Source organism: Numenius arquata, chromosome 11 (genome assembly GCF_964106895.1).
Source record: "Numenius arquata chromosome 11, bNumArq3.hap1.1, whole genome shotgun sequence".
Taxonomy (NCBI): domain Eukaryota; kingdom Metazoa; phylum Chordata; class Aves; order Charadriiformes; family Scolopacidae; genus Numenius; species Numenius arquata.
In genome coordinates, this window is record NC_133586.1 from 11,363,311 (window position 1) to 11,381,851 (window position 18,541).

At 38.6% G+C, this 18,541-nt stretch overlaps 1 protein-coding gene across 1 annotated transcript; it reads right to left on the reverse strand.

The window, feature by feature from the left end:
- Positions 1-1,266: 1,266 nt before the first annotated feature.
- Positions 1,267-18,332, reverse strand: GATM (glycine amidinotransferase). The gene is made up of 9 exons (XM_074155693.1): positions 18,237-18,332; positions 17,599-17,817; positions 11,764-11,959; positions 10,404-10,594; positions 9,014-9,151; positions 8,555-8,719; positions 6,622-6,685; positions 6,416-6,532; positions 1,267-4,446 (listed from the first exon to the last, which is right to left on the reverse strand). Exons 1-9 carry the CDS (start codon positions 18,303-18,305, stop codon positions 4,334-4,336), a joined length of 1,272 nt encoding a protein of 423 aa, XP_074011794.1. The 5' UTR covers positions 18,306-18,332; the 3' UTR covers positions 1,267-4,333.
- Positions 18,333-18,541: the final 209 nt, after the last annotated feature.

The following is an 18,541-nucleotide window of genomic DNA, read 5'->3' on the forward strand; positions in this document are numbered from 1 at the left end:
ATTCTGCTGCTTCTTTTGATGGTGCTGTCTTGAAAGCTGAAGCTGACCTTCTGCCATGAAATAGCAAGTATTTAAGGCCTTCTCAGCCAGTGAAAAACAAATTATGGAGAAATCAAGTCCAGGCCACGTTTAATTTGCTTTATTTACATATAAATTGCAGCCTGGAACAGAGGTGGTCAAACGCCATCATGCCTGCTTTCTCCAGCCAATAGTATCCTGTTGCCCACATGTAATTTGGCCTCAAAAATTGCTTGTAATTAGATATCAAAGCAGAAACCAAGCCCTTCTGTTTCTCACTGTAGATTCCTATTTCCAGGGTCTTGTCTAACCAAAACCAACTGTGACACGGCCCGACCTCCCTCTCTGAAAGAATAAAAATAACTCAGAAGATTATATGTATTATGGGGTGGCATCCACCATAACAATATTATATATCATGTTCCCTTCATCATCCCTCTAAAGGTTTTGCTGTCTCTGTATCACTCCCTCTTAAATGGGTTACTGGGGAAAATGTTGCTTCTCATCAGCACTTTTCAAGTCCTTCCATTATAAAGCAAGCCTGCTAGAGCTTTAAAATTCACCTTTGAACTTTTTTTATCATCGCATTGTCCACTTCATAAATCCTCTCCTATAGCCACAGAACCGTATCTCCAAATAACACTGATAGGACAGAAGAAATTGTGAGACATGGTAATTTTACATTTGGTAATACAGACTTGCATATCCACCCCAGGGACATTTGTAAACATACCTGTGAATAAATTCTCATACTCTCTACACTGGTGGGAAAATATTGCAGTTCCTGAAGAGATACAAACTTCATCCTCCCTGGTCTTGTGCTGCTGGACTTACACAGGATCCCACAAGGTTCCCAAATAGCCTTCAGCATTTTTTTATGCTGGAGCAGTTTCCAGGCATTTATTGTTTAACCATCACTATACCTCATGGAGTAGCGTGGTTCCCTTTCAGCTTACGTGGAAACTGTTTGGCTGACCAATTTAAGGTCAGTGAAGGAGTCAGATCTGAGGTCTCAAAAATATTCACTCCAACCAGATCCTCTGTCCCAAAATGATGGTAGTAACACTTCCTTATGTAATTGCATTTCTGCTAGTGTGTCTCTCCAATCCGTATTCTGAACTACTACTGAAAGTGAACAGAAAGCTTCTGCTTATATGGAACAACTCCCCTGCCTTGAAAGAAAGAAAGATGACTTGTTGAAAGAAAGATGATTTAAGAGACAAGCCTATTCCCAAACTTCCATGGATTAGGTAAAAGAACTTTATTACTGGCAGAAAAAAAACCAAACAACTTCAGAAGCATACTAGTGGTTTCCAGGTTGAAAGACTTGGTACTGTGTGCACAGTTAAAGATTTAAAAAAGTGGGATAAGCAAAAAAGCTGGGAAAAGGCTGAAATGTTTATAAAGTCAGAGTTTTGTCACCTAAATTTGGTGCTGGGTAATATCTTTTTCTAAGTGGAATTTCTTTTATGACTGGAAAAGAAAGGGAGCAATTCCAGCTAACCTGTGTATTAACTTCACTTAAGTAAAACAACAAAATTCCTGGTTATGAAAAAAAAGTGATATTAATTCTTGAAGCTGCTTTTCAAACAAGTATTACAAATATGAAGGCTAAACTATGACATTAGAAACCTTGAAATATTTTTTTTCTCATGGTCTAAATAGGAAAGCATAGTAAAAACATTGCTTTCCTGTTAAACTAGAAGCTTAAGCTTCCTAGTCACTACTTTGGTTTGGTTGGGTTGGTTATTTCAGCTTCCTAAAATGAACTGAAGAAAAAAATCTAAGAGACAGGCCTGCTGTAAAGACAGCTTTGTGCCAGCATTACAGCTTGTGGATGTGTCATCAAAGTAATAATTACTACACTTTCTTTAAAACCCTAGGAAAACACGTAAGTGTTGAGTAGATTCAAAGAGTACATAGTTCCATGGAAGTGCATCACATGCCTAAAAAGAAAGAGCCTACAAGCAACAAAGCCTGAGAATCACAGAGGTGAGAATCCATACAGAACAGAAAACGCTAAAAAAGAATTCTAGCATTTTTCTCCTCAAACTGAAAAAAATTAATTTAACACAAAGGGTGAATTACAGTCCTTGTTGGATTTTCTGCTGTTTGCTTTTTGCATTTCTCTCAGACAGGTATAAACAACTACCCAGGGTTCTTTATAATTTTTCAATCATGCTCACGATTTGATACCCATGCTGTGAAATTCAACACTACAAATCAGAATAGCGTATGAATGGCAGTAACTGAAAAACTTTAGTTTGGGCATTTGTTGGGAACTAAACTTAAGCTACTAGTCTAATGCTGAAGCTAAATGTGTCTTGAGTGTTTCCCTGTGATGTCAAAATCTCCAGTCTATGGTATTTCTGAAGCAACACCACCTTCATTATAACATAAATAATAAACAGGCAGACATCCCCACCAGTCCTTCCTCTCCTATTGCTCTGAAGAACAAGAAATAAATGACTCATCACGTCAGAGCAGACAGCAGCATGTTTTCCAGAGAAAGGGACATTAAGGTCATGTCACATGCAGCACTTGCATCATTGGGGGTCAATCGTGTATGTAGGGGGAAAAAAGAAATTGTAATGGTCTCATACCACAATTGCTTCAGAAGAGTACACTGAGAGGAAGTCAGAGAATTTGTAATGTTCATATAAAGCCCCACTGCCCTGTCAAGAAGGGGTCGTGCATAAGACTATATGAAAATAGAGTCTCCTTGATCCTGGAGGTATCAGGGAGTGCATGTGTCTGCTACTAATCAGCATTTGGCCAGAGTGTTTAATGGTTCAACTGTACCTTGTGATATCTTATGCCAAGCACAAACACACAGACATCATTTCAGCACTACAGCATGCAGATGCAGAACAATGGGAAAGATGACCTGCTGTGCATACTCATCTACACAGCTGTCCAGCTCCACTGTCAATACTGGAAAGTAAAGCTTAGTTACAGGAAGAGTCAGATGAATTTCCATTGTCTAAAAAGGCTTGATTTTAAAGGGAAAAGGAGGACCACCTATACATGGTCAAGTGCTGGCAGCTGTCTCATTACCTCTTCCAGTCTGGCATATCTTAAAGCATTCTAAGATTGTTGACATAACTCTCTTTAGTCCTTTCCAACTCTGGGTAAAATATGGTTTATATGTGAGCATGTTATGCCTGATATCTTTTGTCAAGGTGCACTGCATTGTCTGACTTTAAATAGATTCCTCACACTCTGGTAAGAAACATCTATTAGTGTTACTTTCCCCCACCAGTCATACTTCTGTGAAAACAGAAGCAGAAACATACATGAACAATACAGTACAAGGATTTTCTGCATTGTACAAGTGCTTAAGATGTTACACATTTTACAGAAAAAAAAATAATCCACATGTATTTTGTATTTCCATCTGTATTCTACAAATATGTACCCATCCAGACATTCCATGCAAACAAAAAAAACTTTATTAGCATAAGAAGTACATATTCAGTAATCAATACTCAAATTCCTTCACAGCATCTGGCATGTTTGATACATCTTTCTGTATCTGCTACAGCTGGAGGAAGAAGAGATTGTAAGAGGTCAGTGGTTTTGGATTAGAGGGGGGTTGTTGTTGGTTGGGTTTTTTTTTTTGGTTTTGTGCTTTTTTCTTTTAAGTTATGTAAACAATTCAGAGTGAAACCTGTACAAGCAGAATACTAGCTGTCAGTTGTACACTTAAAAGTTAAATAAAAACTAATTTCAGCAATACAAAAAGCAGTATAAAAAAAGTATTCATATGCATGCCATGCATCAGAAGAAAAATGCAGGAAGACATGGCAAGTAAGTGAACATGTCTTAAATCATACTGGAGGTTCTCTGTAAATATCTGTATGGCTCAACACGAAAAAACAAAATTACTTGGTTCCGTAACAGATCTGTACAGTTGTGTCTATTTTAACCTCATTAAACACAAATATATTAGAACAATAGACTGATTAAAAGGAATAAGAAAAGTTTACTCAAGTTTAACATATCAAGCTGCCTATTTGATAGAGTAACCAGACAGAGGTAGATGTCCAATATTAGTGGCCAAGCTATTCTAGCAAGACCTTTTAGTTATCTTGTCAAGTTTTTACATTCAAAGCCAACGTGAAAAGGCTTAACAGATGAAGGATGTCTTTCAAATGAAGAGTATGTAAGAATAAATCATTTACCAGACCACTGTAAGGACACCACTGATCAAGCACTAGAGCTCATAGAGTTGTTTTAACAGAAGTCAAATTAATTTGTTCATTTCTTATGCTTATTTTAGAAGCTGAACCATTGCCACCTATCTGGCTCATAATTAGTCAAAATAAGATTGCAGGGTACCACGGCGGCGGATATCACATGTCCAGCAATGGAAACCACCTCCCAATGAATTGGCATGGCGAATATTCACTTTAATTGTAGAAATGCCTGCAAGAAACATAGATTGCATACTTTAAAATCAAGATCTCAAATTCATGTGATATGCTTTGATCAGAACATTAGATAATGCTTTATCAGATCATATGGCTAGATGCAAGTACAGAAAGTACTTCCTACTCATTTGTTAAGAATTTATTTTCCCAAATTCTAGGCAGAGAACAAGCCAGGAATATAGTCGACTTGTTTATTCCAGTGATACCCTCAGGAATATACAAGTGCCTGGAGCACAGCTGGTGTTTGATGTGTTATGATGTGCCAGCAATAAAAAGAAAAATTCAGTTTTTGTGGTATGTGAAGAATTAGCTGAAATTCTGCTACAATATATGACCAGGCCATTTATGTAAACCTGTGTGAGGATTTATACTTAAGACACTGAATGTGCTCTTTCCAGTGTCTTTCAAAAGAAGCAGCATTCAAAGTACAGAGCTCCGAGTCCCTCTTTCTCTGAAAGGGGAAAGAAGCTGTTATACTTACTACCCAAGTTAAGCTTCCTCCCACTTCTTTTCAGATCTGATGTTTCAGCTGTGGCTCAGTTTATAGAAAGTCCTGACAGATGGATCAGGATCAGAAGACTTTTCTGTTACGAAGTTTGCCTTTTTGCTTCTTGGTACTCTCAGGAGCAGCTCAGTATAATCCATCATCTAGGTCAGCAATAGTTTTGTTCCCAGTAGACCCATCTCAGTTCTAGGAACTTACTGACTACAGGAGTTTATTTAGAACTCACACAGACTCTGAAGTTCAAGTGTGAAAGATATGTCATGATTAGCATTAATAGCCTCATTTTTTAAGTACTTTCAAGCTTTTATAAATCCTCAGCTCCTTGGTCATGCAGAGAATTAAAACAATCTAAGATTGAAAAGCTAAGTGATTCACTAAAGGTTGTACAGCCAGTTTTTACAATCAGATTAAAGCATGGTTCTCACCTGCAATCATCTCAGATTTGAGGGAAGCTTCAATAAGCACACTCACATCCATGGCACTAACCCTTCTTCTAGGTTCAGAGTTGCTATCTTCCACCTTTGGATCATTCTCTCCTTCCCATCATCCTTCCCCCTTTAAAGGAGTCTTCTGCTACTGGGCAGTATTACCTTTTACTCTACAATCAATGGTCTCTCACTTCTCTTGACTTCTCATTTACCCACCAGTCTTCTTTCTACCCTGTCAGCTTTTACATCACCATGTACTTATCCTGCAGCAATAGTCAGCTGGCTGTAGCACCAAGCAATCTGGCCACCATCCTACTAACCAACTATGAGCCATAAATAGATCTACCTACATCTTTCCCTCCCAGCATGATGGAAGCAGTTGGATTAACTGCACAAGTTCAGATTAAGTCCATATTATTTGTCTTTGCAGTGAGATGTGCATAAGACTTTCAGGTTTTATATTCAATTACAGTTCTCCTGCCACTGCATACCTAAAGGAATTCTACCCTGTCACGAGGTTACATCTCACAGGACTGAGATTTTTCCACAAATGAGCAAAAGTGCCTGGTTATGTGGTCTTAATTTGACAGTTTAAAGTACAATGAGTTTAAAACTAGACAAATCTGAAGCATTTTGGCAACGAGTGATAGCCAGCTTTATATCACTCAGCAATATGCACACTCAACCTCTCCAAGACCGACTTTAACCTCCAAACTGAACAGACAGTTATATATTTAAAAAGCTCATTCAAAAGCATGCTAGCAGTAACTTTAATTGCTACTCATACCTTTATTTGCTGCAAGCTGTAGGGAGCACAAGACGTAAGAAGCCTGTATCTGTATTCATGTGACTCAAATATTCAGGAGAGAAATCACTGAATGATTCCTATTTGCTAATCCAATTGTTTGAGTACCTTTTCCAGTGCTGACTGCTTTGACTACTTTAAGCAAAACCTTCATTCATCCTGATGTGCATAGCTGGTATCATGATCATTTCGTTTTAAGTATATGCTGAAATACATGAGGACATACCCAGATTTTCAAACATCTTCTGAATTGATGTCTCATTGGCATCCACCATCACACGTTTTTCATCCAGCATTAGGACATTCATGGAGAGCCATTTGGAAGACATCCACAGTGGGTGATCTAAACACATGAGAATGAACCTTCCACTGTACCAATGTCACCGTATATTAATACTCTTAAAATTCTTAGAAATTAAATAGTGAATATACCATCTGGGATGAGTGGCACTGGGGGGCGAATCACAGTCCAGCCTGCTTTCTTGAAGAGCTCAATCTGAAAGAGCAATTTAATTAGATTCTAACCAAGATTCTTAAAGTATCACATTACGTTGTCCAACCTATGCCACATTTTCGCAGGCTTCTTCAAAATACATGACATCCCCTTCCCTCTGTTTACTACTCTTGCCCCCATTAAAGTTCCATCTACAAATCCAGTTTTCATACAAGCATTTTTTGAAAGCCTTTTCAAGCTTTGCATACCACTAGCATTTGTTTCTACTGTTTTTATATATGCTAGGTATACTAAGATATGTCGAAGACAAAAGGTAACACATGCAATGTGGAGCCTGTGAAGTAAAGATATTAATAACAGCACAGAAGTATTTAATTCTTTATTATTTGTATTTTTTCTTCCCCATATGACTGTAAAAGCCATTGATATGATTATACTGCCATTTGTAGAACCACACCTACCAAAAACATCACATAAAATTATGTCTGCAGCATGCTTAATAAGAAACTTAATATGTGGTTTATTTAACAAAGAGAACAAGATAAAGGCATCCTAGGGAATTATTTATGTCTCCAAATTACACAGCCAAGTTAAAAATAAGAGGAGGATAATTTTCAACTTCGTTGTCTGAATACTTGGAACAGCTCTTTATTCAAGTGTTACCAGGAGGGGGAGCTCCCATTCTGAAAACTCACTAACTAGCCTGGCCTGCTGGAATTTTTAAGAACAGCCTTCTTTCACCTGCACCCCTGCCCCCACTTCCCAGTCATCCAGAACTGCCAAATCAGTTTTTACAAAAGAAAGCTGCATCTATCTTTTCCATCTACACAGACAGCAGTTTTCCATTAAAAGAGTCCCAGCACATGGGTTTAACACAACGAGACCAAGAGCCTTCTCTTGCAAGTAAGATTATGAAAAATGGGGGAAGGGAAGAGGGGAGGAAAAGACTGATTGTTTTAAAAATTATATTCTCATAATGGATATTACAAGAAGCAGTAATTCAATGGAACCATTTGCATTGAAGCCACTTGCTGAGTAGAGACTAATATTGCCTCTAAGAGCTATGCTGTGCACATGGTTCCGTAATCTCTGCTGCACACAGCTCTAGCCCAGTGATTGAGTATCGGCTCTGCTATTCCCATGTGGTTGTACAGCTTCTGAAATCATGGGGGTCCTCCAAAAATCCTCAAGCACTTGACAGTATAGGTAACATGTCTGTAACATGAGCTCATACTCTCTGGAACGCTTTCTGATCCGATTGCACTGTTCAGCAATATCAGCTTTTTCTCAGAGTGAAGTAGGTTTTAGATACTGAACCATGTCTCCCTCTTTCCTACTCTCCAAAAAGTATTTCCTGCTCAGTTACAAGCTGAATGCCTGAGCAATTACCAGCCTCCTGTCATTGATACAGTTAACAATACCAAAGGAGAGGCTTCCAAAATAGGAATTAAAAAGGGTGATTATTTATCTGAGCAGCAGAAACCCCTCAATTTTTCCTTGGATAAAATTAATATATTTAAGTAGTGGAAGTGTTCAGATAAGTAGTATATCCTTTGTATTTGCTTTGATACTACACTTACAAAATAGATTGCTTCCATCATATGTAAACTATGTACATAGGAAGAAACACCACATCAGCCTAGCCTCACAATAAGTAAGCATAAAGAGCAATAGCAGAAAACTGCGGGAGAACAGTGTTCATTGCACCAATGAGAAAGTTCTAGAGTCAAGATGCAAATACATCTATAAGTTCCTGAACAACTGTCTGAGTGCTATTTCAATTTAATAATTTAATATTATTCAAGTGTATATACAAAATAAACTTGTGGATTAGCAATTATCCAGCAGGGACCTAATCGAGCTGAGTCATTTTTCAAACACAAAACACTTTGCCTTCTGCTACACTCTTACCTGATGGCAGGGACGGTCTGGGTTAGAAAGCACAAGACCAGGTCCAATAATATTAAAAGTAGCATCAATGTGCATAGGGTTAGGATCCTTGAAGGATATTATATGCACTCTATAGTCTGGTGCAAGATGTCGCCTCATCCATTCAATGCCCATGTAATTTGTAACCTGAAAACAGGACAAAATAAGTTTCACTAGGCTAGAATATAAACTGCATCAAAGCTTAGTTTGCCTAAGATTTTATTCAAATAAATACTTAAAGCCAAAATAATACAAGCTCGTGCCTTTAGCTACCTCCTTAGCTGTAAGACAGTCTCATACTGTATACCAGACATTCTATAAATAGCAACTTCTTTTGTAAACACTCTTATTTTAATGCTGTTCAGGAATTTAAGACGACATAAATGCAAGTATCAATCATTAAGATAGATACCGAAACTGTTAGAAGAAACCTTTGTTTACCTGGCTCCTTTGTACAAAGATATCTCTTCCAGCTCTAATGAAGTCAGCAGCATCAAAGCATGGCTCAAATTCTGTAGTTACAAATTTTCCCTGAGCAGCCAGTTTATGCCTGTCTTCAACAGAGTGGATTGGATAATTCTAGTTATAGAAAAAGGAGATGGTAAGTGAAAGTGTTCAAACTGTTTGCTACTGAAAAGTATTTTGAACTTAAGAAAATATGTTTATACTGCTAGCTACTATGTTCCTCAGAGATGGCTTGGTTTACTTGTACTAGAATAAGAAAAGAAAGCATAAATGGGGAAGTTTAAGTGAAAGGTTTTAAGCACATTCAAGAATAGGTGATAAGGTAAGAGACAATACTTATATCAGGAAGTTAATTGCTCTTCAGAGCCACTGTCTCTATAATATTTGGAGTTCTGGATGAAAAGTATCCATTACCATTGGACTTTAACTATCAGTACAACAAATCACAGTGACAGAAATACTGGTATACAAGCTATTTCCTAACAAAGGCGGACTCCCTACTTTTTCCACATTTTAGAATGGAGCAGTACTTCAAACTAGAAGGTAGATCTTCAGGATCATTTTAAATATATTTTAGAATGAAACAATGCAAGAACAAGTGAGGTGTAAAAACCAGCACAAACAAGAACTACTGGATAAGCAGTTTCTATGCTTTAGAACAGGCTCTACAAGTTTTCTGACAGATTACTCTAAGGTAATTTTGTTTAACAAAGACCTCTTTGCATTATTGATAAAACGTCACTATTCCCAGAAATTTATAATCATTCCACTAGTTTTACTGTGCTTATTGTAGATGCTCTTACCAAGGTCCTAATGCATTTAGAGGCCTACAAGAAGCTACCAAAATTGAGTCAAAATTATTACAAAAAAAAAAAAAATATTCACTTAAAATATTTGGAAGGTAAATACTCAGTTTAGATCCTCCACTTCAAAATACTAATCATCATGCAAAACAAGGATTATGAGGTTTTTTCTGTGGCGAAATATACATACTTTTGCACTTTCCTGATACACTCAAGACATAGAGGCATTCTAAGGGAATCTTAATTCTATAAAGTAGCCTTTGTGATGTCCTTCTAGCATTCCTTCCTCTTCAGTAGTGCTAAGTTACAGCCAGTAATCAAAACAATTCAAAGCAGACTTGAATTTAATAGACACGACCTCCTCTTTTTTATTCCCGCACACACTCAGTTTCAGTTGGAAAGGCTACAGAATATTTGCATACCACTAGAAATACCACAGATTTCCAGAGTTGTTTTGTTCTCCCTCCTGCCCCAATTTTATGAAACCTAGATACCATGTTGAAACTATCAACAAAATTCTGTATAACCAGAACTGGAGTTCTGAAGCAAAACGAGAACAATACCTGATCATAGAGTTCATCTGCCATTGTGGGTTTGGGGGCAGTTGTCCACTTAGCACCACAATTGAAATAATCTTTGATTATTCGTCTATATGCTCTGTACTCAAAAAATCGAGCACGCCAAGCCATAGGCGCTTCAATAATTTCATTTCCCACCACCAACAGGATGTCTCTTGGCATGGCAGCATACATACCTGAAAGGAAAAAGGCCATTAACCTATCAGACAAATATGCTTTTCTTAACTCCTTCAGTTTATTCACTTTTCACCCTCCTTTTTTACCATTACTTCTATCCATAAGAATGGCAAAAAACATCTTTAGCAAAGTCAGGAAACCAGCACATAATTTGAAGTCCTTACACTCTTCAGTAAGTTTTCAAAGTGACATTTTTTTGTTCAAAACACGTGCAACTTTTGCTACAAAGCCATCAGTTCATAATTTGGTTAATGGGAGTTAACCAGACAAATGCTTATGAATTACTTGGATGACTTTAAAAGGCGATGATGGATAGCAAGTTTTCCAAGTGGACCTCATTTGTTTATATATCATCCTTTTAAAAACTAGTAGCACAGAAGAGGAATTTGATGGAACATAAAACTTGTGCAGGAAGCAGTTCCATTAGACTTTCCCTTAACATTATCTGTTCCCTAATGAATTCCACTAGAACAACTTAAGAACACATTTAACATGAAAGAAGCCTGGATACCACACTTGATACAAAGCTGAGTATGAGCTAGTGTGACCTAACTGCAAATAAAGCCATATGGTGCTATACAAGGAGGAACGTGGCCAGTAGGTAAAAAAACATTCAAATTTCCTTGACACTAGTGAAGAACCTCCTGGAAAACTGTTTTCAGTTTTGGTCTCCATAGTTTAAAACGGATCCAACTCTAGGATCCAACAAAGGGCTATCAAGACAGTCAGGGGGCCTTACATCACATGACTTGGGAGAAGAAGTGGAGGGACCTCAGCTTATTTCATGTGGCCACTAGGAGACAAACCAGTAACAGTCTACAGCTACCTTCAGGGCCATTAAACATGACAGATGAACACTTCTTGGTAGCGGTACTGACAACATAGCAAGGGAATTGCGCAAGAGATGCTGGTGTGGGAAGTTCAGGTTAGGTATTAGGAAAACATCTTTCATTAGGAAATCCATGCAGCACTGAAACAGATTAGCACACCAGATGGCAGAAACTCCATCCCTGGAGATTTTCCAAGTCACAGCTACCCAAAGTCAGTCATGACTGACTTCATCCAACACTGGCAATAATCCTGCTCCAAGCAAGAAGGTAGACTAGACATCCAAAATGTCTAAGACGAGCTAAACAGAGAAGGTCTTCAACAATGGAAGAACATTTACCTGTAGACTCAAAATCAGGTGTTTTATACTTCACAGACCAGTCAATTCGATCAGGCCTCTTGACAATTACACCTTCTCTTTTCAAAATATTGCACATCTCTTCAATTTCAGCAATAGCTTTTTTTACATGTTCTTCAGGGAAGCTCTGGCCTCCAAATTTCTGATAAAATCCCCAATACTTTTCATATGTGTTGGCCTAAAACAAAAGGACAGGTAAGTAACAAAGAATAAGCATCATTTTTTTTGGTAGAGTGAAATAGATGCATAAGACAAATTCTTAACGTTCGAAGTTTCTTGTTCTTTTTTCACTGACTTTCTATGGTTTTGTATGTGTTATGACCCTAACACGTCATACTGTAGCTTATACTTGATTCCGGCAATATTTTGAAGAGTTGCTAAGAATTGTTAATGTCCTGCTAATTCTTCTAAAATAAAGGGGCAGGAGGGGAGGGAAAGGGGGGAAAGGAAGGGAGAAACATCAATGCTTCAGATAAATGCTCAGTTATTCCTGATCGAGAATCCATATCCTAGTAGTACTTAGCTGTCTTTATTTTTTTTTACTTTACTACCTATGTTTATACATTCCATTGGCAAGGATTCACTCAGATGTTTTGTGACGTGCATGTGTCCAGCCATTAAACTTATGTTAATTTGGTGTTAAGACTAGTTGTGAATGGTTGATGTCTTCACAGATACTTATATACAGTAACAAAATTAAGTTTCAGCTGTATGTGCTAAGCAGGCTCATTGAGCTAGCACATAATTTCAGTACTCCTAACAGACTGTACATGTGGCATGATGCCCAAGAAAAAAAAAAAGAAAAGTCCTCTGAGGAACAGCAGGAAAAAGTACGCATTTCATTCCCACTTGCAAATTGAGTTTGACTTTTAGATGGGATTCAGGATATTTCATTTCCTCATATTTTTGGAAATAGATGGATCAATAGCTTATACTATTTGTTTCTACTGATGGAAATACTATTATAAATAATGTAATAAATATTTCTAGAATTCTCTTCCCCTCTTTAGCCATAGCCTTACAGAAAGTCTCATTATTTATCAAATCACCAATGAAAACCAAGAGATGATATTACACTTCAGCTAGTATTTAGTGGCTAGTATTGCCAAGTGGCCACGAAAGATCTGGTCCTTATTACTCTAGACCTGTACAAACACACCAAACACAGCAAACAGACTCTACTATTTAATAAGGCTAGCAGACATGTTTTTAAGTGAAAACAACCTTAAGCTCATCTCCAAAATGTGTACATCTGTAGTCATCTTGTTAAAACCTCACTTCGGTACTGTCACAGTGGTGACATCAGGAATTCTAAAGCCATCCCAAGTACAGGTAACATGCCTTGTTGGCTAGAAGGGGCCATACTTCAGGTACAGCAGCAGTCTAGAAAATGCAAGAGATACTAAATTCACCTGTCAGGGTTGGGTTAAAGCAAGTACAACATTTACAGGCCTAAATCCTCTGCTCCTGAAATCCTATGATAGTCTTCTCAAATTAAAAGCTAATTCAAAACAATGTCCTAGTTCTCATGGTTAAGGAAATCCAGACATATAATCAAAACAAATGATGCTCCTTCAGTTCAGTGTATCTTTGAAAGTATTTCATTCAGATTTATAAATCTGTGAACCCAGCAGTTTTGATGGGTCTCTGCTAACACTAACATGACAGAGGAACAAGAACATGCGGAGCCCTTCTGGAAAGACAGCAGAAGGGGTCAGGAACAGGTGAGCAAGTAAGTGGTCAGACCTAACTTCTACCAAACTGAGTCCTGCTCATTCAGGCAGCACAAGTGACAGCAATGGGATGCAGGAGAACCTGCCCTTCCAAACATGAGGTTATCTCCTGACACTGCAGTCCTGACTGCCTTCCATAAAGCAATGTTCTGGACAAAAACAATGTAAAGATGTTCATTTTGTACTAATATAGTCAGTGAGCTCCGAGCAGGCAAGGCCATTCATCTGAAGGCATGCCTGATATCCTCTAACAATACAGGCTATCCACTCTACTATTTCTCGATATCTGTCCTCATGCTAGAGAGGTAAGACAGAAGGAAAATTCAACCTTTTAGGCATCCTTAACATTTATATAGAGAGCCCAGGCAAACGTCTCAGCATGGCCATCCTGCTCCTCCAGTTCTGAAGCTTCTTTCCATCCTTCCAAAGGAACTTACTCTTTTTCTGTGAGTGAGGTCTTGGGTAATTTGATCACCTCAGATTTGCCAGCTGTTCAGAAGTCACGTGCAGATCATATGAAGTGCCTAGCACTCCTATGGAAACCTGTTCTGCTAATGAGACGAATGTGTCCTAAGGAGTAAAGCTAGTTATTTTCAGAGCCACCCATGATGTATTTTAATATCATTAATTCCTAACAGGTGCAGCTTCCTTCTTCACCAGGTGTCCTCTAGTAGTGCTCTTTTTCAAACCTGAGAAATTACACTAATATGATGGCATAATCTTAAAGTTATGACAGAGTAAGGGTTAGCACCATACCATCTCTCATATTCCCTACCTTCTGAAAAACTGGGAAAAAGGTTAATGAGTGGGACATCTATTTCACACCAATTCAGGGTTGAGATTTCAGGACCCTTTGATCATACATATACAACTCATTTCAGACCTTTTGGAAAAGTACCATGGCAAGGACACAGAAAAGAGTTTCAAATAATCTCTTCAATGCACCTTATAACCTACTGTCTGAGAGTACCTGAGAAACTGTAGCAGCATTTAAGAAAAACTTTCTTTTCCGAAAGAAATTTAACAGTGTGCTGTAAGGAAAAGACTGTCTTCAAGAAACAGCAGAATTACTCCCTATAGTTGCTTTATATTTTAAACATTTGTTGTGGAAAATAATTAACACTATCAATGTCAACGCTCTGGAGATGTAGCTTAAAGGTAGTAATGACAGTCATTAAGTTTAGTAGATTGGAACAGAAATTCAGATCAAAATGGTTTATGCCTAATTCAGCAGTATTCCCCCCAGCTTCTCACTCAAGTTATATGATCTGTGGTAATAATACCTCTTCACCAAAAATGCATTATTATTCACAAAATATACTGAAAAACATTGTGGAGTACAGAGCTATAAAGCTCATCTGTTTGACTAAGCGTCAGAAGAATACATCCGAACTACGATATTTTCTACCAAAGTGCTAATTCAAAAAAGGGCATCTGCCTAATTAATATAGTTGTTAATCTCCTAGTTAAGATTTCCCATGTTTCCCAATAGTGTATTTACCTCTACATAACCTACATAGCCCATTTTAAGCTCCCAAAAGGATATGCAATAGTGTCAGCTTGTTAATATTCATCAGGTATGTAGGGCTCCCTATTCAATTCATTCCTTCCCCCTTCTTATGCCAAACACATCATTTCCCACATCACAGCACAAAGACCTGTGTATACCAAAACCACATCTCAAAGTACTGAATGCAGCCATATTTCCTGCACTTAAATATTTTGTAAATAAACACACATACAATCCTAAAACACAACTTAAAATATACCTCAAAGCAAGTATTTACCAAACTGTTATAATTGGCGTTTGGTGTTCTGGGATTTGTGTTGTTTTTTTTTTTGTTTTTTTTTTTGGGTTTTTTTGGTGGGGGTTTTTTTTTTTTTGGTTGGACTCGATGATCTCAAAGGTCCCATGCAACCAAAAATATTCTGTGATTGTGTAATTTGAGATGTGGGGTTTTTTGAAGCATCTCAGGTCCAAAGCTTTAATTTTTCCTTACACAACGCAAAATCGCTAGTTTTAAACTGCAGTTTTTATAACCAATGACCCTCATCCATACTTGGCAGAAGGCATGGGATACACTTCCACCCCAGTATTGCTACTTACAGGGACAGTGATGAGCATTTTTGGCTATTGTATTCCACCGGAGCAGCGCACACACACACATCTTACCTTTCAGCCACATAGACATTTGAACAATAACTGAATCTGTTAATATCTTTCGATATTGGCAAGACAGGATTTGGACTACTGTTTGGATTATTCAGCAACTCCCCCAGTTAAAGTTACTGTTGCAGTTTCTACAGCAAAATTTAAGACAAAAGCAGAGAAAATGAGAGGAAACCACATCTCAGCTGGCACACTCTATTACTATCACTTGTTGTGGCCAATGCATCCTTTACACTTGGCAGTTCACATAAAGCAAAGCTAAGCTTTCTTTAACCCCAAGTTGTAGGTATTTGAATTGCAGAGATAATCCTATACTTTGACATTCCTCATTTAGCTTTTGATATTTCATGTAACAGAAAGCGAAGTTCTGACCTCATTTGATTAGTTATAGCTTAACAAGCAGTAGAACCAGGCTTTCTGTGTAGCACATCACACTTCAGGCAGTTAGACATTTGAAAGAGTATTTTTTTCTGACATTAAAGCAAGCCCTTGGCCACTACTTGAGAACAGAATTTTGCCTTGTTTAATGTTACAATGTAAAAGAGTTAGACGTGTTTTTTCCTTCCTCTTTCTGTACATTCATTATAGCAGTTTTAAGTACATAAATGCGCATACATACACTTGTATATTAGAAATGCCAATCCTCATTCGCTTCTTTTTCTGAAGCTGCTAGAATATCTTTGGAGTGCCTGAAACAGCATTCCAGAGGTTGGTAACTGAGCTTCAGCTTTCCAGGAGTTAATAAAAGTCATGATGAAGTCAGTGGTAAAGTTTTCATTGAGCTCACTGAGGCCAAGATATCATCTCAAGTGTCCTGGTACAAGTCAAATGATTACTCTTCTATCTTGGGATTAGAACTACCAAGCTGCAGCAATTCATTCACACTCCTCCAACTACTGTAGCCCAGAGTCATAGTCCAGATTGTAAAAAACAAACAAACATAAAAAGGGCTAGGGGACAATAAGTCTTCTTCACAAGTACATCCCAAACTTCCTCTATACTATTTCTAGCACTTTAACCATATTTTTCATATCTTTGTTTGCCATTCCTTCAATACCAGATCAGAAGAATTCCCTTTCCTTTTTAACTGAGGTCTTCCAGTCAACTTTGTCAAGCTATCCTTTAAAATTTTACTAAGGTCTTTTCAGCAGCAGTAATGTGCCAGCTCATTTTTCTGTGATAGCCATTGATTATGTGCTGCCTTGGTAGTACTGTACTGTGACACTGGAAGAGAACAATTCAAGATCATCCCCACGAATGCAGGTAACAACACATACTTAGCAACTTTAAAGTCTAAGGTAAAGTACACAATAAAAATCTAGAGCAAACCCATTGTTTGGGTGTTCCTGCTCTAAAATACAGCATTTCAGAGAACAAAGACGTGGGTTTATTTAGGTTGCTGCAGTAGTTTTAAGCACAGAAAAACCCTAAAAAACCAGAGGAGTATGTGTTTCCATACAATACTTACCGGAGCACGTAAGAGTTGCCATGAGCTATTTAAACAGAATGGTCCTGCTAGTCTACAGCTATGGAACTCAATCTTTCTCAGACTATTAAGTAGTAAACTACAGCTTTTTCAAGTGTTAACCCTACTTCTGAACCCAATTAAACCTTCATCAGTCCTACCAGCTATCTCAAAAGCTAGAGTGCGCACTTTGATAGCATTAGGGCTATATCACTAGACCAGATTGCACATATTAGAGATTCTACTACTAGCTGTTTTAGCAGAAGTCAATTCCGTTGAAAGTAGAAAGAAAAAGCATATTCCCCACCAATATGGCCATGTAAACAAGTACTTTGAAAGAAGCAGCCTCAAGATTAAACACCACACCTTCTCCACCATAAACCTTAAGCAAATTGTATATATAAAAATTGCATTATTTCCTATTTAAGGTTGTTCTTTTTATTGTTTACCTTAACCTCCACAGAAAAAGGTGGGACACATGCATTTTCAGCTCTTCCCACAATGACTTCTTCCAGTGGGTCCCATTCATTGTACGAGCAAACAGGACAGTCCTTAGGCACAGGGCTAGTGGCCTTGTTGTCATCAGCAGCACAGGTGTTCTTGGAGGCTGTAGCTGCCTGGGTGCTCTGTAAAGATCGCTGCACCCATCCTGTAAAGACTCTGCCAAGCTTAAAATAAAAATAAGAATGAAAATTACGTGTCCCTTAAAAAAGGCAAAGAGCAATGGTTCACTCCACAAGTGCCTTACTCTGTAATCCCAAAGCAATGTACATTATTTGGAGCACTAACAGAAACACACTTTTTGTTACAGCCATTCTAAATTTTTCACAGCCTACTAGGTGCTTAAATCTGCCTTTCAAAATACATTCAGTTTAGAAAGGTAATGACACAGGAGCACAGCACTGACAGTGGCGACTGGAGTCACCAAACACTGTGCTGCTGAACTGGGAGGATGCATGGGTAAGTCAAAGAAGCCTGTAGCCGTCCGCTCACCACTGCTCGGAGCCCCCTGCACAGGACCTCCTCCCGACGGAACACCCTCAAACCCAGCCCCCCGAACTCGGCACAGGATCTGCGCGTCACCAACCCGCCAGCCGATGTAATGCGCCGCTTCGGCTCCCCGGCTCCCACCGCGCAAGCACCGCACTCGCAGCATCTCTGCTGGCAGGGAAGCTCCGCCGGCGGCGTAAGCGTACCGTGCGGCCAGCCCGCCGTTTTTATAGCGTCCCGCCACGCACCGGCACCGCCCATTGGCTGGGGGGGCGCGGATCCCGTCCCGGGGCCGGTGCGCAGCCGCTGCGGACGGGGCGTCCCCGGGTTCAGGGGTGGATGAAGGAGTCCCGGAGCCGGGCTGGATGAGGCAATCTGCAAAGCTGACTGACGGCTTCTTTC

Excerpts from the sequence above, each read along its gene's own strand:
- GATM (XM_074155693.1), bottom strand. The coding sequence starts at position 18,305 with ATGCTGCGAGTGCGGTGCTTGCGCGGTGGGAGCCGGGGAGCCGAAGCG. Across the intron at positions 10,595-11,763 it reads ACCTGATTTTGAGTCTACAG|GTATGTATGCTGCCATGCCA; the intron begins GTAAATGTTCTT and ends TTTTCCTTTCAG. Across the intron at positions 6,533-6,621 it reads AGTGCCACTCATCCCAGATG|ATCACCCACTGTGGATGTCT; the intron begins GTATATTCACTA and ends TCATGTGTTTAG.